This window comes from Perissodus microlepis, chromosome 9 (genome assembly GCF_051167445.1).
Source record: "Perissodus microlepis isolate ML-2025 ecotype Zambia chromosome 9, ASM5116744v1, whole genome shotgun sequence".
In the NCBI taxonomy this organism is placed as follows: Eukaryota; Metazoa; Chordata; class Actinopteri; order Cichliformes; family Cichlidae; genus Perissodus; species Perissodus microlepis.
The window spans coordinates 9,610,011-9,635,767 of record NC_140469.1 but is presented as its reverse complement, the minus strand read 5'-3'; the positions used below and the strand labels follow the sequence as shown (position 1 = coordinate 9,635,767).

Below are 25,757 nucleotides of genomic sequence, written 5' to 3'. Positions count from 1 at the left end.
CCACTATCGTACAGCATAGATACACATGGAGAATTTGCATAAAAGTAAGAATATATTTATTTTTTCTAGGATAATTGGTTTTGTTAAGTTTAATAGGACGTTTTAACTGCAGCTGCTTAAATTCCTGATGATTGTTCACTAAATCGTAGCAGTTACAGAGTCACAATAAAAGATCCAGGATCTGTAATTTGAAGCCAAAATGGTGTCTTGTGTTACTTCTGTGAGTACAACAGGCAAATTGCTTAAACATATCTAAAAGCCTTTAGCCTGTAAACAAATAGGCAAACACTTCCCTGTGACCTAAACACTACAAATAACGCTGGTCTGTGGAGTGCAGCTGAATGAGATGAGTCTAATTCATTACCCACTGTGTTGCAGCACTGCTGATTTTTATTCCTCTAGCCGGTTGGTTAAATTAGCCTGAACAGTTTGACTATAATGGGGACAACACCAAAGGAATTTAGAGCAGCTTCCTGATATTATCCACCCACAACCACATACTTGGTGGTATATGAACACCCACCTGCAAACACAAACACACTCACATGCACACGACTGCTCTCTCACACTATATCACTGCATCACAGTGCTAATAATCCAGTGTGTTTTGGGTGGGTTGACTGCATCTCTATTAGTGCCAATTTGGCATGACCTTTCCGCTCTCGCTATCTCAGCGCTGGCTTTGTAATCTGCACTGGCTGCCCCCCATCTTGGCCACTTATCATCACACTGGGATTAATAGAAACATCTTTTGTAATTACAAAAATGCTGTTGTTGTCGTGCCGGGTCCTGTCAGATGGTTAAACGCGTGCCAAACCATTAATTCACTAGTAAAGGCCTTAGCACTACCCCACAGTAAAACACAGAAATCTAGTATTGATCTTCATAAAGGCGTATACTCAGCATTTTATCTCCTTGCTCTTCTCTGGCAGACCAGTGTGGTTATTGATCTTCATAAAGGCAGTATTTTGTCGTTAGGCGAGAAGCGGAGGAGACAGTAATGAAAGGTTTTTAACCTGCGTGTTCAGGGGATCGCAGGACCACTGGTCAGGGCTGCAAGGTGCTACATGCAGCAGATTTTCAGCTGCACGGCCACAGGGATCGATAGGGATACATCTTTGTCTGATTACTGTGATGTACCGGCACTTTGTGTGAGTAGCCTGGGTGTGTGTGTGTTTGGATGTTACAGTAATAGCTGATCATTGGATCAGCATTATTTCGACTTAAAGGAATAAATAGGTTGACCTCAGAGATGATATAGTTGCTCCCACAGAGACATCCTAAGACTATTTACTTCAGCCACTGGCCTAAGCAAGTAGGTCACAGATGTGACCCCAAAACAAGTGCCTTTCAACTTTGTATAGCATGGCATACTATAAGCTGATGGGCATTCATGAGAAATTTGCTTCTTCAGACGTATTAAAGCCAAATCCTGCTCTAGCCATTTTGGTACACTAGGGAAGATCAACTGGCAGCTTTGGGGCTGAAAAACACCCCCAAAAACCTCAAACTCCAATGTAAAAGTGCCAAAGCCAGAGTTCATTACTGAGCAGATGCCAGAAATTAACAAATTCACAGCCAACCAGCATTTTTGGTCTCTATAGCTGTTTGATCTCCACTAACGCTCAAAGTTAACCATCGTTACTGGGTGGTCACATTGATCCACACAATTCATCTAAGTTGACTTGAGTCGCTGATTAGTCATGATGGCTTGCTTCATACTTAATTTTGCTAACAGACCATCCAAGAAGTCTATGCTCAGGTCTTTTCTAGTGTCCAGACCACCATAGTGTCTGGAGATCCACCGTGCTCAACACTTCACCCTCATATCTACATAGATTCAATTCAAATCAATTCATTATTATTTATGTGTAGAAAAAAGGAGAAAGGATTGGCTATAAGGTAATGTCAATGTGAAAGGTTTAAAAAGTGAGGTCGCGTGGATGAGATTCAGTACAAAATTCTGCTGATAATATGTCTTTACTTGACTGATGTGTTGAATTCGGTTCAGAATGACATTCATGTCTGATGGAGTCTATTTACTACAATGAGCTAATTACAAAACTAAATTCTGCAGGAAAGCAAGTAGATAATGACTCGGTGTAAGAATGCATAGTATGATGTCAACAGCAGCATTCATTATAACTAAAAACATAATTTAATAGGAAATAACATAAATAGTTTAGTTGCTATGTTAGAAACAATGGGAAAATCTACAACAATAAATCCAAATTTTCTTCTCTTCCTTCTTGAATCTTATATGAGCTCAGTTTTAGGTCTCTCTCAATGAATACACATTCCCAACAAGCCATAAAAACACAACTATTCTGCATGCCAAGTATGTTTTTAGAGACTTCCCCCACCCCCTAATCATGCATAACTGTCACATGTGACTTATTACACATCTGTCTGTGGCTGCACGGTGCACCAGATGCTGCAGTTAATGCCACACCTAACCTTCCGCCATTAAGACGGTATAATAAAACCCAAGTGGAATTTTCCACTGCCAGCCTGCCTTCCTCTGTCACCGCTGTCCAGTACTGGGAGAAGCCTGTAGGGGATAGCCCAGACAGGATATTAATGGGTCCCTCCAAAAGTCAGAAGGCCTGACAGAGCCCTGTTTCATTGTCACCTTGCCTTGGAGGACGAGGAAAAACTTGCAAAGCTTATTAGGTGAATAGAGCTGTTTCTCACTCTAACTTACTCGATCTCTGCCTCGCCGCTTCATTAGACTGTCTTACATCAGAGACCCGCTCCTGTCCCTGTTTCCTCACCACATCGCCACACTCACTTCCACACGCACTCACACACACAGGGTGACATCTCCCACCTAATCAAGTAGTGGATTATCTTGTCCTGATAAATTGGAGCTTGTAGCACTTGAAAGGTCCTCTTGGAAGAGTGCCTCCTCCCCCTGACAGCTAGATCGAGCCCCCAGGGAGCAAGGAGAGAGAACATTGCCTGGTAATGATTTGTGGTAAATCGGACAAATGTTTTTGGAGAGACCTCTTTCAAGCAAGGAGCTTGATGAATTTAAAGAATGTGAAGAAACTCTGGAAACCTCAAGAGAAATTTCTGATGTGAAAATGATATGTTATGTGTGCATATTTTTATTTTTTTTTTGAATGAAGTTGATAAAAGTGATTCAACTGCCCACAAGATTTTGATGAATCTTTTAAAGAAAATGAAAAATAAAATCAGACAAATATGAAGGCCAAAGGAAACTGAAAAGAAAGTCACTTTTTTAGGAGATATTTCTTTTATCATATAATTTTGTTATCTTTACATAAACTCTTATATGTTAAAAACAGAACAAGATCATTTTCCCCACATATCACTACAGACTGAAGAATAATTTTTCATGGCCCAGCTTATCATTAGCTTATCCAGGCATGGCTGCCATATATAAGCAGGGGTTAAAGTGGCATTTGGCAGGGAGAATCCTAAGATCTGCTATAGCCATGTGGTGGTGCAGCACAGGGAAAAGAATCACATAGGAAATAAAAATGCAAATTTGCATAGTGAACTCCAAGTAGATTTGTTTTCTTTGCATACAGAATGTGATCAGCTGACCTTGGATGCTGCTGCTCTAAAGTCTCCTGCTTCTTGTAGATTTAATTGAATTAACTGACATATATAAGCAGTAGGGGTGCAACGATACACAAAACGGTTCGGTTCGGTTCGATACTTTGGTGTTACGGTTCGATATTTTTTCGATACAAAAAAAAATGTTCATGCCTTTTTAATTTGTCATTTATTATAAATATATTATTATAAATATAAATTTTAACTCAAAAGTACAGTTTTTAAATTTAATGTTGCTGAAACAACAAAGTAATAAAAAAAATAAATCTATCTGATCGAGGAATCACTCATCTTTGGAAAAGAGAGTTTATTACAGAGAAATGTCTCTTTCCAAAATAAAAGCTATACTATACGCTTCTTCTGGGCTATATTCTCAGCAGCATATTAAACATATCAGGTCCCCATAAGGAGAATCATTTGCTAACGGCTGTCTAAATGACTCGGGTAAAGTTTGTAGCATGCGTGCTTGTTGTTTTTGTCTGCTTCCACTTGTCTTTGCACTAGGATGATGTTGGCGTAAATGTGCAGTCATATTCGTTGTGTTCCCACTAGTGCTGTCAGCGTTAATCTGAAATGACGTTAACGCCACAACGCGCAAATCTCCGTTAACGAGCTACCGCGGATCGCCCCGTGCGTGGGGCTGGACGGCCAACACGTTAACGAGCAAACTGCGCTAACGCACTAGTTCCCACCAATGTAATTGAGCATTGCATGGCACATCCGACATACTGTTTTACTTTTGTCCATGACACGCTTACCTTCAGGGTCATACATCACATGAAAACCAAAATAGTTCCAAACGCCAGATCTGAATGAGGGTGGGGGAGGTTCAATTTGCCATGTTGCAAGGAGAGCTTAACTTGTGTCTCGCGAGCTTGCCCTGCGCTCAGTGAATCTGCGTTCGACTACACCGCCTAGGCTGCACTGTCGAGCGCAGATCCACTGAGTGCTCAACACAGACAGCATCGTCAGAAGGAAAGTTGATAAAATAAATTAAAAATTTTGTATTGTTCGATACATATGCCTACCGAATCGAAAGCACTGTATCGAACGGTTCAATATCGATACGAATATCGTTGCACCCCTAATAAGCAGCCCAATCACATTAAACTTAAATGTCTGCTGCTTTCAATATAACCTAACATTGACCATGAACACCACAGCCTGCTCTGCACCAGTCCAACCCAGCATTGTAAACCTTACACAGTACTGCAAACGAATTAATTTAGCCTCAATCAAGGAGTACTAAAGGACCCTTCAATTTATCTTTCAAGTTTTTTCAGAATGTAAAAAAATGTAACTTCTGCAAAACATCATAGACGCTGTCTGACTTATCAAATGTCACTGTTCTGTTTTTATCTTTGAAAATAATCTCTTCTTCCTCTCCTTTCTCCATCTCTTAGACTAAACTGATCACACATTGTTGTTTTGTTTTCTCCCTGGGAAATACAGTGTTTGCAGACACACTGTGGTCCAGACTGCACAGAAACATTTTGTGTTTAGAAGTATTTGTTGAGTTGTTTGAAAAATTTATAGTTACCTGCCAATTTAAATGTTTCTCAGATATGCTTGCTGATCTAGTGTTAGCCAAAGCCCTCAGCTAAAGGACAAAGTTCCACAAGTACAACTTTATTGACATGAAATCATGAAATCACAGTGACAAAAAAAACAAAAACAAATACTTAGTACTATGTAGTATGAAGTATCTCCATGACATCAACTGGAAACAATGCCAGACAGCAGCACTCAAAAAATGAACTCTCTTTACAGTACTATGTATTAAGCTAGGTTAGCTAGCTTCCTTTGATTATTTTCATGTTGGCTTGAATTAAAATATTTCCCTCTGCTGTTACTGCACCTTACTGCAACTTCTGCAAGCAGGACATTTCACGTTTTGTAGAGGCAAAGCGTGATGGACACAGTGGACCGGCGCGCCTGTTATACACTTTGCATGATATCGGGTTGCTTTAACCCCTGATAAGCATGCTTCAGGGACTTAAATCCTTATTTGAGGAAAATAGTCTAGAATCCTTGCTATAGTTTTTGTTTTTGCCCATAATGTCATTAAAGGGATGTGTTTTTTTAATGTTTAAATATTTGTGTGGGAACAATGGCCATAGTAAGGGTTCAGTGAGAAAAATAGCAGTTACTTGATGCACCTAATTATTTACACAGGCTTCACAATTTGGTTTGCCAAGTGATCAAATTTTAGTGGCCACCTCTTTGTTCCACCTGGCAATAGGTTGTTGGCAGACTCTTAAATGATAAATGTGCAACACAAATCAGTGTGTCTTTGACTGCTTCTAGTTGTATGCCCACTACTGAGACAACCTCACTCTTTTCCTGCTTGCCTTTCATGCATAGCTCTGTCTTCAAAAATCGCTAAATATCTTGGTGTTGCATGACATTTACAATTCAACTATTATATAAAGTTTTCTGAATAATCAACTCTGACAATGGCCTGATTTGTTCTTGTTAGTTGTTGTTGTGAGCAACATTTTTATTGCTTTCTCTTCTGCTCTTTGTTTCCTCTGTTCCCCCTATGTAGGAAAACCCTTACATGTGTAACAATGAATGTGACGCCACCACTGAAGAGCTCGCCCACCCCCCAGGGCTGATGTTCGACACTGAGGGCCGCAACCCCACAACCTTCTGGCAGTCCACCTCCTGGAAGAAGTACCCAAAACCCCTACTGGTCAACATCACTCTATCTTGGAACAAAACCATTGAGCTGACTGAAGACATTGTCCTCACCTTTGAGTCAGGCCGACCCGAACAGATGGTCCTAGAAAAATCACTAGATTATGGACGAACCTGGCAGCCCTACCAGTTCTACGCCACTGATTGCTTGGACGCCTTCACCATGGAGCCCAAGACGGTGCAAGATCTAACTCAGCATACCCTGCTGGACATTATCTGCACCGAGGACTACTCACGAGGGTACGTGTGGAAGAACGACAAAACTGTACGCTTTGAGATCAAGGACCGATTTGCACTGTTTGCTGGACCCCGGCTCCACAACATGGCCTCACTTTACGGCCAGCTAGACACGACCAAGAAGCTGAGGGACTTCTTTACCATTACTGATCTGAGAATCCGCCTGCTCCGGCCTGCCACAGGAGCGACGATGGTGGATGAGAACAACCTGTCCAGATACTTCTATGCCATTTCTGACATCAAAGTTCAGGGCAGGTAAGACATAAAATAATCTGTACAAATACTGTTTGATGGACTCAAGGCTGGATTACCAAAAACGAAAAGGGGGTTACAACCCATGAGCCTCAGACTGCAAGGGACTTTAAAAAAGCTAGGTCCAGTGTTTGTCTTAACTTTGATAAGTGAGTCAGTTCAAATTTTCATATAAATTGGCAGTGAATCAGTTATCGGCCAGCAGGGGCGTAACAAAAAAGGTGCCCATATAGGTTAATCTAACAATGAGTTGACTCATTCTTTGTAAGGATCCTTTTAGAATCGACTGTTTCATTTTTTTCTATATTTTCTATATTCATTATTACAACTACAGTGCAGCTGCCAAGAAGTGAAGAAAATGTGTTGACTGTTGTCCATTCTTTCCAATTAGGCAGTGGATCTATAATGTTGTGCAGAGTTCACCAGTTGTCAGCATGTCTTAATTAACCAAGCAGCTTACAGTTTGCTGAAGCACTCTACTTTAGACAAGAATTCACTCAGCTGTCTTTTAGCCCACGGAGCACATCAGATGTAGCATTTCAGCCATCAGGTCACTGTACGCTGTAATTAGTGTTTGATTTACAAAGTCTCTGGAGGGTCATATAACATCAAAACAAGACTCCGCTGTAGTGTTAGCGCAAAGGTTAACGAAAGCTTCCCCCGCTTCGTGACGCTATACTACAAGAGTCAGTGAGGCGTCGACTTAAGTGGATCTGTTTTACACCGTGTAGTTTTTCAATTTAACAGACGTGAATGCGGTAGTGTGGGTGGAGGAATGAAGATTTAATTACTCATGTTTTGCTCTTCACATGTGAGAGACTCAGCTGTACAGAAGCACAGTGTGCAGAACGTCACAACAATTCGAGGAAATATGTGGAAGTGTTGAAGTCGGGCTGGCACACAGCACTGCGTGTGTTGCAGCTTTTCTCAGCCTCAAGACAGACTTGGAAAGAAGACTAGAAATATAAACATCAGCAGTGTCCTGTTCAGTCTCATCAAATAATTGTTTGAGCCAGTGTAGTTGTTGGGGAAAAGTAAATCAAAAGTTCTGAATATGAGCATCAACACCTGATAGGAATTTAGAAATGACGTCATTCTCATCATACTCATGGCATTGCATGTTTGTGTGGCTCTGATAGTATTCACGTTATATTGCCAAATGCCTTATGATTCTCTAATTTGTTGATTTGCTTAATATGCTATTGAAATTGCCTACAAATATACTATGGATCGCTCTTATGCACAGTAAATGGGCAGGTACCCTTCAGCACAAAGGCTATGATAATGAATGCTTTTCTCAGAAATTGAATTTTTGACTTTTCTCGTGATTGAGAAGGTCATTCAGCAAAAATAACTGGAGGGAATTTACTAACACAAAAGAGTTGGACGTGGCATCCATTTAACACACGGTGAAATGAAGAGGGCTGTCATAAGAGCAGATTATTTATTCTATCTGACTAATCATGACCGAAGTCATACATCGCTATGGGGCTGTATATTTGAGCAATGGCGTTGCGGCACCGTTGGGCTATGGTCGTTTACCAGCCTGCTGCTTTTAGAGTGACGCTCGACTAAGAAATATTCCCCACTGTTTACCAAAGGTAACACACAGTTCAGCCATAATGAGATACACTCTACACAGAGAGGCTTCACTCTGCTCCCCCCCCCCCATGGCGAATCACTGCTCAGCTCCTTTCTCCGTGCGTCGTATACTAGACATAAGCTCCTTAACCCACAGAATACAGTTCTGTGAGACGCGCCAGGAAAGTTTTTGCTGGGGCACTGAGGTTGAATCTGGCATATTTTACTGTGCTGGACTCATCTACCATCCGCCTGGATCAGAAGCAGGAGTGGGTGTGGAGGAAAATACAGTAGGAGAGTTTGCAGATTTTCTGCCCTTGCCACAACAGTGCGAGAAACAAAGAAAGGAACCTAAGCTCTTTGCCAAAGTAGGTCAACCTAAAAATGAGAGAAGAAGCGCAGTTTTGCAGAAGTAGTCCTCTTTGCATCTTTAACATATAGCTAAAGTTGGTACAGGGAAGCCAGGAGTGTCATGCATGACCATTCTATTATAGCTGATTACAAGAAAGAAGCAGACCAAAGGCACAAGGGACCGAAAAATCAATGCTGAGAATTTCAAATCAAACCAAGCATGAAGCTGCGAGATGGATGTGAACAATGCATTTTGGCTGGTGACTTAAATGAATTTGACACCCTCACTGTTTCATTGTATCAGCTAAGCTAAATGGATGTATGCAGAGAGACACTGTGGTGGGTTAGGGGGAATTTTCTAATTATCTACTGTATGACTTTGGAGTAATTGCTCAAACACCCTGCCCCCCTCCTTTTTTTACAAACTTTACAGTAACTACAGCCGTAGCCAGAGAAACAGTTTCACCAACTGTCTCCCTCTCTTCACTCGATCTCCCCTTCCTTTTCCTTCCTCCTGCTTCTGATCAATATAGTGTAATTAAAGCTGGAGAAGATTCAGGCTACTAAAAGATCTCTTTCTGGCTATTGGTTTTTCTGTTTCAGGCCTGTATACATCAAACAGTTTTATATATATTTGTGTGTGTTTGTGTGTGTGTGCCAATCACATACCCACAAAAGCACTTCCCACTATCAAACCAAGAAAAATACAGCTAATAGGAAGAACTGTAGGTGGGATTTCTGGCACTTCTTTTTTTAATCACCGTTACGGTTTTTAATTGCCAAAATCTACCAGGACAATCCTTTTAGGCCGGAGATTTAAATAACCTCCCAATCTGGCAACAGATTGTTACAACCCTTTTTCCCACTGTCAGTGCATAAAATATCATTTAAGAACCATCATGAACTACATTTCCAGCCTGTTTCCACCCTGCTTGTGTTAAGCAAATGATTTGATAAGTGAAGAGAAAGTTTGTTTTAACAATTTATCCCTCTGCCTGGAAGTTGTGATTCAATTTCCAGAGCATATATGTGCAGAAATGGAAATATCATGGATCATTGGATTTTTTACATTTTTAATATATTTGTTTTTACTTTTTAAACCATTTAACATATGACCCTAAACTATGAATTACCTAACAATCATTTTTATTGTACACTTATTGATGAATATGTTCAGTTAAAATAAGGACAAAAGGATTTTTAACAGTAGAACCTTGAATTTTTAAACATATTAGTTTAGTTTTCTTTACAAATCATTCATTATTCAGAATTAATTAAGAAAAAACAAAAACGCGGGGTCAATATTATTAGCTTACTGAAAATCTGACATTTTTCATTGACCCATAGCACAAACCACTCCTGTGCAATGACTTGCTTTAACTTGTTCAAAGCTTGTAAAATCACACCAAAAGTGAGGTTTATCTTCTAATTTACACACTATAAAAAAATTGGGTTAGGCTTTGAGTTGTCACTTAAGAAGGGATCAAGCTAAAAACTAAAGAAATCAGTTTTGATGCTCATAAAGCAGGACATGGATATATAAATTTATTACAGCTTTTCAAGTGTCACAGTGTCATCAACAGGACTGAAGTATTATCAAGAATTATAAAGAGAGCCCCACCGTCCAGAACAAATCTGACAGTGGTAGAAAGCAAAAGACTTTGAAAATAAATTAGTGAGAGGTGTGTCTAATGACCACTGAACAACTGTCAAGACACGAATGAATGGCTTATCCAAGTCTAGAACTGTAGTCTCAAAGATGACAGTCCTAGAAGTCTGCACAGGAATGGACTGCCGGGCTGTGGAACAAGAAAAACTCCACTTCTGCAGAAGACATGACTTCAGGCCACAGTGAGGTATGGTGAGGGAAGTGCATCCTTAGAACAGATGAGACAAAACTAAAACTCTTTAGCCACAGAGATGCTGTTTGGAGAAACAAGGGAGAGGCATACAACCCAGAGAACACTTCCTCGACAGTACATGGTGGTGGGAGTATTATGCTTCAGTACGTCTGGAACTGGGAATCTCGTCAAGATGGAAGGAATCACCAAAGGAAGAAGGATATGGGAAGATATCAAAAGTAAACCTCAAGCAGTCAGCAACAACACTGGATCCAGGTCATCCTGAGTCTCCCAACACTACAGCAAACCAAAACACGTCATTCCTGGTGAAGAACTACCTCCAAACATGACTGACCTGCACGGAGCCCTCACTTAAATCACAATGAAATTCTGTGAAGTGAACTGAGGACCAGGATTTCACGCAAGAAGATCATCAACTGTGAAAGACCTTGAGAGATTCACCTGGGAAGAATTGGGTGGGATTGCTCAGGGGACGGACCAATAATTTGGACAACCAACATTTGGTTTCGGTGTCCAAAATTAAACATCCATCCATCCATTCTCTTCCACTTATCCCTGTCAGGGTCGCGGGGGGGCTATAGCCTATCCCAGCTGTCTTAGGGCGAGAGGCAGAGTACACCCTGGACAGGTCGCCAGTCTGCCGCAGGGCTAATACATAGAGACAGACAACCATTCACACTCACATTCACACCTATGGGCAATTTGGAGTAACCAATTACCCTATCCCCACTAACTGCATGTCTTTGGACTGTGGGAGGAAGCCGGAGTAGAACCTTCTCTCGCTTCTCTCTCCAAAATTAAACAGCATTTGGGAAATAGTTAGATTTTACTGCAGTGAGTCATTCAATTTGAATAAATCACTACAACGAGCAAACTGATAGCCGTGCGGTACTGTTGATGAACAAACCACATGACCACATCAAATACATGCTGCAGTTTGAAATTCACCTGCCGTCTTACACTGTCACCATGTAATAAAGGTAACAAGTAAACAATCAGTGAATAAGTAAGTGAGTATGCTAATTTACATAGTGCTATTCAAAACAAATACTGCATAAACTAAGTCTACTGAAGATATTTTTGATAAAGATTATTTCTTGTGATGCAATGATCCAACTTTTAGCTTCAACACAATATTGATATTATTGTTTTGGGTATCTGCAGACATTAATTACAGATCCAAACTTTGTAAAATAACAGCACAGTCTCATTTCAGCTCTGTGTATGCGTCATTAGGCTAATGTATACCGTGTCCTTTACACTTGTGCTATTTTCTCATTTCATTTACCTGGGTTAAAAAAATAGGTTGTTCATTCTTAAGTTTACATTAATAAGCAAAGAATACACTCCACTCCAAATAAAGAAAATTTGGATTATAATCATTTCTGATCTTATATTAAATCATATCTGAAAATTGATTTTTTTAACAAAACTGGCATGAAATTGATCTGTAGCAATCATATTACTGTGCCCATTCTCACTGCCCACAGAATATAATCACGTCATCATGCCTTCACAATTTAGTCTTCATTCCCACCCACCCAAAGGAATATGTGTGTGTTTGATGAATTGCTTTGAAACCACTGTAAATCTGCATTGCTGCACGTTTTGCAATAATTGTACATCACTTAGAGTGAGTTGTCGCTGCTATAGCGGTGTCATTACTGTATTATCTTTTTGGCTCAAATCCACAATACTACAAAAATGGCAATGAAAGGAAAGCTTTTCATCTGTGGAATGCAGAAACACACCATCTGTAAGGGATTAAACACTTCATCTCTCCTACAGACCATAGGTCGCACTATTGCTGCATTATAATTGCAGTATAGTTCAGTCTGTGTGTGCTATGGATACAGCTGTTCCAACTACAGATCAGCAATTTGGTGAGTGATGGCTCCATCGAAACTCCCCTGAGGCAGGAATAAACAAGAAGTCGATCTGCTTTTTTTTTCGCTCTCTCTCTCTCGCTCCTTCTCCCTCCACAGTGCTTGGCTTGCTCTTAGGCCTGCCTGTAGTCGACAGATAATCTATTTGTGCTAATTTCATGTTTCTTACTGCCCACTTCCCCCTTGAATAAGTCATTTCACTTGTCTACCCTCTTTAGTCTCTCTCTGTCTCTTTTCCTCACTCTCTGCCGCCATGAGCATCTATTTGCATCTAGCTGTGCTCTGCATTTCATCCATTTTTTTTAACCAGCATTCTACATTAGTCACTGTGTGGGAGAATGCCATGTTTGTAGGACAGGCCAAGAGACTGGACCAGATAACTTTGCACCATCTGTTAAAAAACCACACCGCATGTTAGTTTGATGGCTGCAATCAAATGACCCAACGGCCTTTTGTTGGTTGAGAACGATGTGTTAAGTGAGCCATTTCAAGAGGTAATGAGGCTGTAAGACAAAATATCTAGTGTACGAGTATGTCTCTGTCCATGACGGTGGAGGGAGACTCATCAAAGAGAGACAAAGGAAGTATGATGTGGCTGTCACTCAAAGGCCAGAGCTGAGAAAATAGTGTAATCATAGACCCAATTCAGTTACATTTACGAGATACTGTGGTGTCTAAATTTAAATTATTTCCACATATTGGCCCATCTCATTCATTCCAAGATGATGATTATTTTTATTTTCAACTAATCTGCAGCATATTAATGCAGACTCTTGCAGCAGCTTGAGATGCGGCTCAGTTTAACTGTTTCATATACAGTGTTGTACTCACAAGATACATTTGAGGTGTTTCGATTTAATCTGAAATAAAAAAGAAGCAGAATAAAGGAAACAAAGAAGAAGAGTTTTTGGAAGAAGTCTCATTTTTATTGTTAAATACACAAAAGTAAATAAATAGCACACAAAAAACACATTCAGAAAAAATTGACACATTTCAGGTTCATCAATTTATTGGAACCATGTTAACAACAAACATGTCCTATTGACCTTCATCAAGGCATGAGAGAAAAATATTTTTTTATCAGAAAAAAAATCTTTAATAGTAGAACTGTTGGGGGGGGGGGGGGCATTTTGAAAGAAAGATTTAACAAAGTAAGCATTAAAGATGAGGCATTAGTGGTTTTATTAGTCTTACAAATAACTTAGATATTTTCATTGTCCATTGTAAGGGTAAAATATATTTTAAAATACACTAATAAACAATGGGTAGAACAATACAAGAAAGCACAACACATTGTAATAATTTAATTATTGTAGAAGACCTGCAGTCTCTCTCGTCCACCACAGAACTCCACCACACTCTGGACTCTGTGTTCAGTTCAGCTACACTTCCTGTGCCAACAACACAGCCAGCAACCCGCCAGTTCTCCACACCTTCCATCACACACTGACCCACCCTGACCCACAACATCCATCCATGACCCACTCAGCCCTGCAGAAATTATTCATTTTTTATCTAACTGCAGTCTCCTATATATTCATCTACCAATCGCACCTCCCGAGCTGTGGCACACTACATAATAAAAATGTGTATAACAGATACGTGTTGCTAGGAAACCAAGCATGCCACAGATTCTTTTATCCCACACACTGGAGAATTCCTTATATGATGAATAAACACGTTATAGGAAAAGTTCAATAGAATTCAGTTAAATTAGGTTTGATTTATCAAGCAACATATCACAACAACAGTCACCTCAATGTGCTTTATATGTCAGTTAGAGACTGTACAATAATATGGAGAAAACCCTAACAATCAAATGACCTTTGAGCAAGCATTTGGGGACAGTGGGAAGGAAACAAAACCAGATGCAACTGGCTGAGGGTGAAGGGACAGCACAAAAAAGTAATGACTTATGAGATGGTTTATTTTAGCAGAGTTAAGGGGTCAAAATAATCTGAAAATTAACTAGTAAAATATTGACCTACTGACCCCAAGTTTTCAGATGAACTCATACCTCTTCTCGATAGTTCATAGTCACCACTCTGGAGACGTTTTTGGGTTTTTTTATTTGGCCCAGCTTTAGCCTGCTTTAAATGGCTCTACAGTACAACGAGTTTGCTTCTGGTGTGAGGACTGAGATCCACTTCATAGCTTAAAGGAAAATAGATATTGACATCTGGGTTGACAGCCATGAGGAAATGCTATGTTTTTGATGGGCCTTCATTTATCTCAGAAAGCCTCTTTCGCTCACATTATTATCTAGCATCTGTGTTCCCTCAGCTAGCTACCACACAGCCGCCATTGCCTCTTTATGTCTCTCGCTTCCTCCGTCCATCAACACCAAATCACCTGTTGCTCCAGACTTCATGTCTTAGCCATTTCTTTACCTCCGTGTCTTTGATCCTCCTCCTTTAGTTGATCTCTAGCTGACACCCTCCCAGCTTGAGATTGCCAGGTTGAGGAGCTCAAAAGAAATTTTTATCAGTTGGAGCAGAAACTTTACTGTGCTGGAAGAATCTGCTTCAGAAGGCTGTAAGAGCTTTGAAAATTGTGCATACTAGATGTAAGGTTGTTTGGACAAGAGCATCTGAGTCTTTGGTACCAACCTGCAGCTGCAGAGAGGTGGGGGCAAGCAGGCGAACACTGACATACGCCTGCACAAACTAAATCCTGGTATGATTTATTAGCGCCACCTATCCCTGTAAAGTATTTAAAAACTCAACAGAGTCCTCGTCTTCTTCTCTTGCAGCTCATGCTGTGACATCTCCATTTTTAAACCTCTTGTTAACGTCAGTAATGAAAGCAATACTACTTGAGTGGAGCATTTAGTATTGACAGTCCAGTACCTAACATGTAGCAGTCTGAAGCCAGCTGTCGTGGGTGTGTTCCCCTGTGAGCACTATTAATATAGAAAGTTACCTCCCATCCAATTAATCTGATATTCCCAAATGCAAAAACTTGCCCAAACACTACACATATGAACCGTGAAGGTAAAACAGAGAAGGGAAAGAGCAAGTTTGAAGGATTCGGCAGTGCACAGGCCACAGGAAGAAAACATATCGCAACAGCAGAGCATAGTGCATCGTATTTAGAGGCCACAGCTGTGTGAAGTCATCTGTATACAGCTAGTGGCAAAGTGTCGCCACATCTGTGTTCTCTGTGACAGTGCACAAAAATGGAGATTATTCTTGGATGGTGAGACCAAAGTGTTGTGAGCAGTAATGTACCCCGTCAATCAAGGCTGCCTTAATTAACTGCTATAAAAGGCACTTGGTAGATTTTTAATTTTTATTCTTTTTTATTTTAACTTATTTTCATTTTTAAGGAATTCATTCCTGGTTGATTTGTTGACACCTGTAGTTACTGTTAGTGAGAGCAAGGATGGATGATTACTGCATGTCACAGAACTCTGGAGGCGACAAAGGAAGCTGCTGCCTTTATAATAAAGACGTCAGTTACAATGTAACAAGTGTAACAATGTAACAGTTACAAGGTAACTGTAATTATTTAAAAATACATTTTTCTAATGAGAGTAATGTCATGTTATCTGAACTATAGCGCAGCATTTAATGAAACACCTTGTCTCTACCAAAGCAGTCATTTTTCCCATGAATAAAACATTTAGCATTACATGCTCATTCCATTCATATTCACCTATTTAAGACGTTTAGGATGTAACCAAAGACCACCGAAACCCCCAATTCTGAGATAACAGGTATCAAAACAGTGGTTATTAACTTCCTGCTGCAGGATCACTGCACACTTACACAAAAGGGGGAATTTGACATCTTTTGAGTCTTTTCTTTCAGCACAAAATGATTCAACTGACCACCGAATCTTGAGAGTCTGCCTTCAAAAGGAGAAAAATAAATACCCTAACTCATATTCACAGATTTATTTCAGTGCATTTCTAACATGACAGGTGCACACAGCCCTGTATCCTTGTCCTGATATGTTAAAGGTTAGACACAATGTTCAGCTCTGACACTGTCCCACAGACTAACGAAGGAGGCGTGGGAATCGCTTTAGGTTGTCACCAGATCAAAGTGGAATTAATTTTATTGATTGACGAGGTATTCTCAGTGATAAATAGCAGAGAAATGTAGCTGATCAATTTTCTAATCTGTGTCCATGTAGCTGCAATACCAGCAGTGTGAAAAAAAGTCTTTAAAGCAGATTAGAAATAAGCAAGATGACATTTTTACATTTCTTACACAATCAGCTGAATGCAAATTCCAGTGACAATGCACTACATGCATTTTATGCTGTTGTAATTTTAGAGCTGAAGTACAGCTTAATAAGTTACCTATATAAACATAGATATGTTTATATAGATTTAGTTCATACAAATTTGATGTTCATACAAATAAAGATGACAGCGAAGTGAAAAGATGATTCTTCCATCCAACTTAAAAATTACAAATTAAAAATAAGGGGGCACCTTTATAACACTGTACACTCTTAGATTCAGTATATCTCACTAAAGCTCATACTACACCCCTCAGGAGAGGACAGACTGAGGGTTAGACTGAAGACCAAAGTCAAAGCACACAGGGAGGAAAAACTCAACAACAACACAGATCACCAGATTTACTATTTGAGTAACAAAGAGATCAAATCACGAATACAGTCCTCCAATGAAACACAAGATTTAAAAAAGGATCAACACTGGCACAGGCTCCACACACTCTGATAAACACACCGAGCAGTAAGGTTTTACATTATGCAGGCACCAAGTGTTTGAGCTGTCCACCCAGGGACCGATGGTGAGTATGAAGGCCATATCCATATAATTTTCATACTCATCAAACCATTCAGTGCCCTGAGGACAGGGGCTTTGTCGTCCTCCAAAAAGATGATCTTTCGAATGATTTACAGCTGTCATTCCTTTAAACCATGCTAGTAAGATGCCCCACCCTGAATACCACCATATCACCTTACTGAAGCGGTTACTGGTTTTCTTTCTATGTTTTTTTTTTTTTGCTGGATCCCTTAGTCCAGAAAAATCACATCAGTTACAAAGACCTTGAAAAGTGAAAAAAGGAAAAACTGTATCTATTGTGTGTATGTACACTTTTGGGGTTAAAAGCAGCATTCGGGCAAAATTTGAAAACACTTTAATACAGTTTTGTTTGTGAATGAAAGGAGGGTGGTATGGGGAAGCCTAGAGCTCACAGGTTGAGACAGGACACGGGGAACACTGGGAGACTGGGAATACAGCAAAGGTAAGCATAGCATAGCTTAAACAATCTGAGGCGAGACTGAGCAAAAGTCGCAGTTTGGCCATTAGGAACACATGGGCGATTGAACAATGGGGCGGAAAATAGAGTGTAGAGTTGTAATATATGTACTGCAGGAGCCTGACTGGTAGATGAGTCACAGGTGTGCAGGTGAGTCGGGAGCAGGAGAGAAATGGGGAGCCGTGAGAAAGCGGACAAACGGGCGACCGAGAAGAAACACAGTGAAAGGTAAAACCGCAGAAACACTGGGACATCAGGAGCACAGGTGGGACCACAACATTTCCACGTGTAAAGTGTCTTTTACCAAGTACAGCTTCTTTTCACTCCCTTTCAAACCTCCTCTGTCTTCTCCCTTCAGTGCCTACCACTTGCACATACAAATAACTGGATGAAAGAAGGATGGATTTTGACTGCTTAGTCTCTGTTTGCTGAATAGCCCCTTTCCAAAGACAATCCAGCTTAAACCTATTGTACTGGACTTTCATAAGACCCCTTTTTTATTTTATTTTTTTAATAACACAAACAGCAAAGTGTTTGCCTTCTGTTGTTCCCCATCTGAAGTTGTTGCAGCTTAAGCAGAATTTAAAAAGAGGGCAGCCTATAGAAATCTCTGTAGGCGTAGTTTGTGTGAGGAGAGTCAGTCAGGTGAAAGTGCAATCTTTGCTTTTGAGATAGTGCTTTCAAATTATTGCTGATGTTTGAAGCGGATTGCTATAATGAAAAAATCTTTCCCGGGTCAGATGGTAGTGACATACATAAAATACACAAGCATAAAATGTAATTCAGGTTTTAAACAAACTACAAAGGACATCATTCAAACCTCTGAACAGTCATGGGGAGTGCATTACTTTTGCAAAACAGTTTCTTATGATAATTATATTTAATTTTAGTCAAGTCAGCTTTTAGCTTATTTAACTTCCACAGTGGTCAGAATTAGAACATATGCACAATGACCACTTCATTAGGTACACGTGTCCGACCACTCATTAATACGAATTTCTTACCAGCCAATCACATGGCAGCAAGTCAGTTCATTTAGTCATGTAGACATGATCAGTGCAACCTCTGCTCATTTCAGTCAGTATGGACCAAAATCTCTCATTGTTTCCAGGACCTTGTTCAATCTACTGTTTGCCATGGAGCAAAAGGGGGTCCAACCCCTTTTAGCATGGTGTACTTAATGAAGTGTCCCGTGAGTGTATATCAACATATTCTCTTTCTTACTAAAAACAGCTGATGCTCATATTTACTATATGCATACCAAAACAAATTGTAGAAACAACGGATTTAATAGCAGAGCATAGTTCTGTCCAACTACAGGATGAAGTACACTCAAAGCTTCTTGCACAAAAAAATCAAGAGCTAAGCCACCGTTTCACTGACACTGAACCCACAGAAGGTGCACGAGCCAATCCGTTCTTTTTATCACAGGCCAGAGAAATCAACCAAGTCCACAGATATGAGGAGCAAAGCGACAAGTGACATGAAAGATTATATCAGCAGAACAGAGGACAGGAGGCACCTCGCCTCGACAAATCCTTTTCTCGTTCTCAGGGATGCAGCAACATTCATTTTTTACTTTGAAAGATGACATTAACACGTCATACAAAATGGATCGTGTGTTAATTTCCGTGCGTATATATAAAACTGATTTTTTTTTGACTGAAAAATATATGTGTTTACAAATGGTGTACTCTTTATATTGCAGCACTTGCAGGATTTCTACTATTAAGACCAGGTGTGTCTTTCATACATATGTGTGTGCATTTCTGAGAGCAAATGTGCCAGGCAATAGCTCTCCGTTATTGTTCTGCGTAAATCCAAATCTAGTTCAATGGGCATTTTACCTAATTCACACACATACACACACGCACCCACATCAAGAGAGATAATGCAGTCATTTTTTTTAATCCCAGCCTGATGAATAAATATAAATACTCCCATACAGATGATAAACTCAAAGGGTTTACGGGCGTTACATTAAAATCTCGACACTGTCATTGAGTGTGCAGTCAGACATTTTTCAATCTGATTTCTCATAAAACCATCTTATCCTCAAGCCAGGTTTTTTTTTCCCTAGAAAAGGGATCTTAGTGCAGAAACCAGGCATATCAGAGACATTTTTCTCTTCCTCACCGTCCACCGAGCGCATTCAACATTCATGCGGTGACCCATTTCATTAATGGAGAGGGCCTTTTTCACCATGTCTCCTCCCCTTCTTCTTCGGCTGCAGTCGTCCTCATAATCGGCCCTCCTGTCGGGGTTTCATGACTAATCTGCTCATTGACCTCTCGTTCACTCGCAGCCACCTCCACCACACTGATGATTCAGTACCGCTTTGAAGCCGGGGCAGTTATTGACACTTGCATCAGGAAAAACATTCGGAAAAAAATAAAGGGCAAGTTTAAATACACTTCTGTCTTTAACTGTAAATCATCATGCAGGCATGTGCAGAAAATGTAGTTGTGTTAGATGGTTTAAAAAATTAATTTAGATTTGATGTGACCAGATTTTATGTGTTATAAAGGCCTGTGTTGGGCCATCAAGTCTAAAACTTAAAACCACAGCCCTTGACCGTCTGTGCTTCGTAACACTCACTGTGTTGCTTTAACGTGAATGTGTTAGAGGTTATTTTTTATGCCATTCCTCCCACTATCTGCAAGCAACTCTGCAAAAATTAATTTCATTGGCACTGAATTAAATTCACCCTTTTTCCATTTATCCCCATCCCCATCTGTGTTTATCCCCATATCTCTGGGAAATACATTCATATCTACTCGATGCGTTACCTGAGTTGCTGCTCAACAGTAATGTTTAGTGCGTGATTGGCCAAGCAGCAGGGATGCCGCATGCATGCAGTGGCAGCATGTATTGAATTTTAAAATTCTTCCAGAAGACATTAAAAAATAGAGTAAAGTATTTCAAAAAACAATTTTTTCAGGGTGTAAGTGGATGGACTAAGATACTGTTTGGTCTGGTAGGGTTGGCTCACAAAGCAGCACTTTTAAACAGTATCCACACATCATTGTAAGACAGCGCCTACTTACAGCTACATGACAGTCCCAAATAGTCTCTCAGAGTTATTGTTATAATGACTTTCTGACTTGAAAATAGCAAATGTGAGACTTTGCAACAAACATGCTAATAAACTAAGAACTTAAAGGCGACTGAGACGCTCATTATGACCTCATTGAAAGAATGTGATGATTAGTTCTACAGTGATACATAATCTGAAATAGCAAAAAGAGTTTTGCTTCATTTTATCAGTCAGACCTCCCACCGAGCTAGCCATATCGGCATAGGCGACATGAGAAGAGAGCCTCGTCAGTGAAGAAAACACCATATGGCTGTATTTCCCCCTCACAAGCTGGAGCAGATACAGCATTTCTAACAGAGGGAGAACTGTTGACAGCGTCGCCATACTGTTTCTGTTTGTCAAAATCACCTCGATCGCAAATAAATACACACAGCAACAGCGGCGTGTGCATTTCTGTGGTAAGATCCAAAACCTCCCCGAGCAAGATATTTGATTCTGATCTGAAGACGACAGGGAGTGATGAATAAAAACTGTCTGATAATGGGATCATTGAGACATGAAAAGCCATTCTGAGCGAGTTATCTTTTGCGGAGGCCAGTGAATGTAGGTGCTCATTATGTATTGCCATCTGATGGTGCTTTAGCCTTCAAGCAGAATGGGAATGCACAATAGAGCTGCAACTAACAAAGGAGGAGGAGAATGCAATCAAACAAAAAAAAGTGTCATATGGAAAGTTCCAGATTTCAGTTCTTTAGGAAGGTACTGTAACTTTTTGCAAGGTAATGACTGAGTGATGGTTTGGGCTAACAGCTGTGATTGAAGGTGATTGTGATGTTAGGTGATGGGGTTTAGAGACAAAGCATATTATATATTTTATTTCTCAGCTGATTACCACCATGGCAGCATAAATATTCTTTTATCTCTGGTAAATGATTTCACTTTTAGAGCAGTTGAGATAATTTGGAAATGAATAATAATTAACACTTTGCAACATGCTGTTTAAAGTTATAAACATATACTGTATTTATTGTGTGTGTTTAACAACTGGTTGATTGGATATCTGAATGTGAAAACCATTTATAGATTTCAAATATAACAGAATTAAAGAAAACCAAGATTGCTACTGTAGTTAATACATAGTTCAGGTAGTCCATAAAGTCAAGTTCAGTCCCAGCAGGTCTCTTATATCAGTGCCAGCCCACCCCAGCAAGTACACCATTGGCAAACCAATAGCTGTTTAAGCTACATTAGACTGCCCACAGTGTCAACACATCTACAAGCCACTTTGCAACACACTTCCATTCTAGCTTTTTCAATCATGTCTGGCTTAATAGATGCCCTATCTATTGTCACTGGTGCCGAATCTGTTCCGTGCTGGGGTTTTGTGGCTGCTTTCCCCACTTCCAACTCTGCACGCACACACATGGAAGTGTGGATAGCACACAGTGGGAAGGTGTACTAGCCACACCATGCCTTCCAAATAAAAAAAGAAGGTCAGACCACACCAATGCAATCAATGTCCTTCATGTGGTAGGTGTATCAAGCGATTTCTTCATGAATGTAAATACTGTACAGATGGTTTACAACAAGGTGGAGACCACTGGTTACACTCAAGAATGGGAGGTTAGACACCTAAAAGAGCCTCCACAGCTCTGAGAAAGATTCTTTGGACATATGAAACCTAGATGAACCTGGTTGATGGGAATGATGGAAAGAATAAAGTATGGAGAAGGAGAGAAACAGCTCACAATTCCAAGTGTAATGTACAGAGGCAAAATGACAAAAAAAAAGTGTTGTTGTTTTTTTACTTTTGGATCTAATTTTATACATTTCTGCAAATTTTTTCCGCGTAAATTAATTATTATCAGGGAAAAAAAATCCTAAATAAATAAATAAATACTAATAGTTATAACAATAATATTGTGCAAGATTTTTGTGAATATTCTGAGTATTTTTTTCGAGTCCGACTTTGGCATGATTTCCACTGACCAAAGAGCGATTACAGATTTTAGCTCATGTTGTCATTGGTTGTGTGTCTGTGGTGCTGAACGGACAGCTCCCATAAGGTGATCCTAATAGCATTTTGCTTGTGTTGTTCAGCTGTTGTTTGTAAAAATGTCCCTTTTTACTTTCATTTCTTTTGTAGTTTTATCTAGAAATACCTTCTAATACAGTGTCCTTGTGTGTAGATTTGCAATCACAAAGCAGAGTCAGTCAGATAGTTATATTTTGATGTATGGCTCAAATTATCTCCTCCTCACACCCACTTTGTTCTTTTACTTCTGGCTCATTCGGGGAGCCGTGCGATCCCTCATTTCGCTCACTGCAGATGATTGCACTACAGGTCTTTCAGGGGATTTTCTTTTTTAAGAAGTGAACATAGTAACCACCTGAGCTACTAATGACCCTCACCCCAGATAAGGAGCAAAGTGTACTAAGACTTAACCCCTCTGGAAAACTGTCAACATTTTCTGTAATTACACCTGCTCTTTGGGTCTTACCCTGGTTTCAGATTATGGCCCCTAGTGGGTGTAGCCGTGTGAAGTGTCTGCTCCAGACACCGGGATTAAATAACAAAGAAGAGTGTTGCCAAAGTTTAATGGATAGTGATGTTAGTAGGAAGCAGTGAGATAAGACTAAACAAGGAAAAGTGGGGTGTTTTATTATTTTTTGATGCTTTTCTTTTTGTTGTATGGTTGCAGATTGACTCTATATCACTACAAATCATCGTTACAAATGCTTGCTCTCTCTCTTTCTCTCTCTCACACACACACACACAAACACACACAAACAAAAGCAGTCACCCCTCGCAGTCTGCGGACCCAAACTGATCAATGCTGCAGCGTCTTTAGGGAGTTACTTCAGTCCAGGGCTCCAATGTCTCCTATGAAATGACAGGATCAGCTAATGTCGCTTCTCCACCTGGCCTCACCTCAAACTGTGTGTCTTCCCTATGATGGAGCTTTCTCATGCCTCTGCGGTGCGTCTGCTGTCGCTGGGTCCACAGCCAGTAGTCTTTAGCTGAGCGCAGTATCACTGAGGCCCAGCATGTCGATTCTATTGAACTGGCTTGGCGTGTCACAGGCAGTAAAGACCTCTTGATTGACTCCTGCTTGGATAGCATGTCCAACCCCATACATTAGTAATGCTGAGGATTCGATAGATGGATGACTCGGGCTGATTGATGCAGGCAGGCTCCGCATTTACACTTTTCTGCATTTTCAGTGGATGAGACAAAAGGAGAACCACGTTTGCACAGCAATTGTAAAATATACTGTAAAGTTTTCTAGGCGTCATATGGATTGTAATAGATTGAGTGGTTTAAAGAAGTATTTATTGTCAAGGTTATGTTAGTCTGGCGAGATCTTATTGTTTTTTCATATTTAGAGTGAATAATGTTGAGAGTATTACACAACAGAAAGCAAGAGTTGCTCATCCACTCACCAAAACAACCACTGAAATAATTAAAAGTCCTGCAAATTTTAAGTTCACAGGCTCCCCACTGTGTGTGCCACTTCAAGACTTAATTGCCTCCTTAAGCGTATCACTTGTCCAGTATTTATTATCGTAAGGCACGCAGCCAGCCAGTGCAACTCGCTGTTATGACTGTAGCTTGCACTGCCCGTTCTGGCCTCACATCATTTTCTGAAACTGATACTTTGTCTCCTGCTCTCTCCTGCTGCCAGCTGTGCGAATAAATTAAAAGCAGACTAGAAGGTAACAGAAATAAATGTTTAATATGTTAGAAAATAAGAATAAAAAGATTTCCACCAAATCGAAAGGTGGAGGTCACAAGCACTCGGGTTGTTTAAAGCTGGGTATTGTGTTGAGGAATTCAAATCGACGTGTGAAGGCATTTTATGTTCAGCATCGCTCCTGTAAGGTTAAACTGCGAACATATTCACTTAACAGATCTGTAAGGTCTGCTCATTCATCGGCTGTGTAAATGTATTCTCTCATGCAAGTTAAACCCGAAAGAGGCGAGGAGTTCGGTGAATCTGCCGTGATTCTTCTCACAGCCTGCACTTTTCTCTAACCGTCTGCTTTCTAGTGAGAAGAGAGGGAGCGATGGGGAAGGCGGATATAATTAGGGGGGAGGTTGGGGGCTGAGGTCCATCCCAGGAGAGCTGTTGCTGAAATCTCACTTCTTCCACTTCCCACAATGCACCGCAGGCCGGGAACAGGGGGGCAAGAGGTAGAAGAGGCAATTAGCAGGTAACACGTTAGCAGGCAGGCTGATCCATTTTAACTTACTACAGACAGCAGCTGCAAGCTTACATGTCAATGCAGGATATTACGATAGATGCACGTGTGTGTGTGTGTGTGTGTGTGTGTGTGTGTGTGTGTGTGTGTGTGTGTGTGTGTGTGTGTGTGTGTGTGTGTGTTTGGGATGAGATCATGTGGGACAAATATATTGTACAATTTACCAATCACACTTAAGCACACACCCCAAGACCTTTTCTCCCAGCCATTCCTGTTTTTCAATTCCATTCTGATCACACATCATTAAGCTGCACTGTCCTCTGATCCAGCTGCCCCTCACCCTATCGCCTGCCCCCCTACGACCCCTGGTGTGTTGTCGCTCATGTACAGCAGACACTGAATGCAGACGCGCTAAAAGAAGCATTTATTAACCGAGCATTTGACCCAGTTGGCTTGAGTATGAAAACACCTGGCCGTTTGATTGAAATTTAATTGCTTCACTTAGTTAACCCACTTAAGGACCGTGTTGAGTTTAGTCTGCTCAATTTGTTGGGATCAGCAGCTTTGTGCATCGGGGATGTTGTTGCTTGGATTGTGGATAATTACTATTAATTAGTGGCTGATACTTTTGGCTTTGATGCCGCAACGAGCAAAATGGAGCGATGGCTGGGAATGAACTCGGCTAAAAGGAATTACGCGGATAGTGGCTGAACCAATGGAAGGGATAAGGGTGTTTTTCCTGAAAACAACGGCTTTGTGTTGCCTTGTTTATGTTTGTTGTTGCTGCCGTCATCAATGGAAAGGCTCCAATATGTCGTCG

At 40.4% G+C, this 25,757-nt stretch overlaps 1 protein-coding gene across 6 annotated transcripts in view; it reads left to right on the top strand.

The window, feature by feature from the left end:
• Positions 1-25,757, top strand: part of ntng1a (netrin g1a) — a 117,994-nt gene that overhangs the window by 52,235 nt on the left and 40,002 nt on the right. For all 6 annotated transcript variants that reach the window (XM_084938935.1, XM_084938934.1, XM_084938937.1 and 3 more), the window contains exon 3: positions 6,134-6,777. In XM_084938935.1, the coding sequence (XP_084795061.1) occupies positions 6,134-6,777 (644 nt within the window). The remainder of the gene's footprint in view (positions 1-6,133; positions 6,778-25,757) is intronic.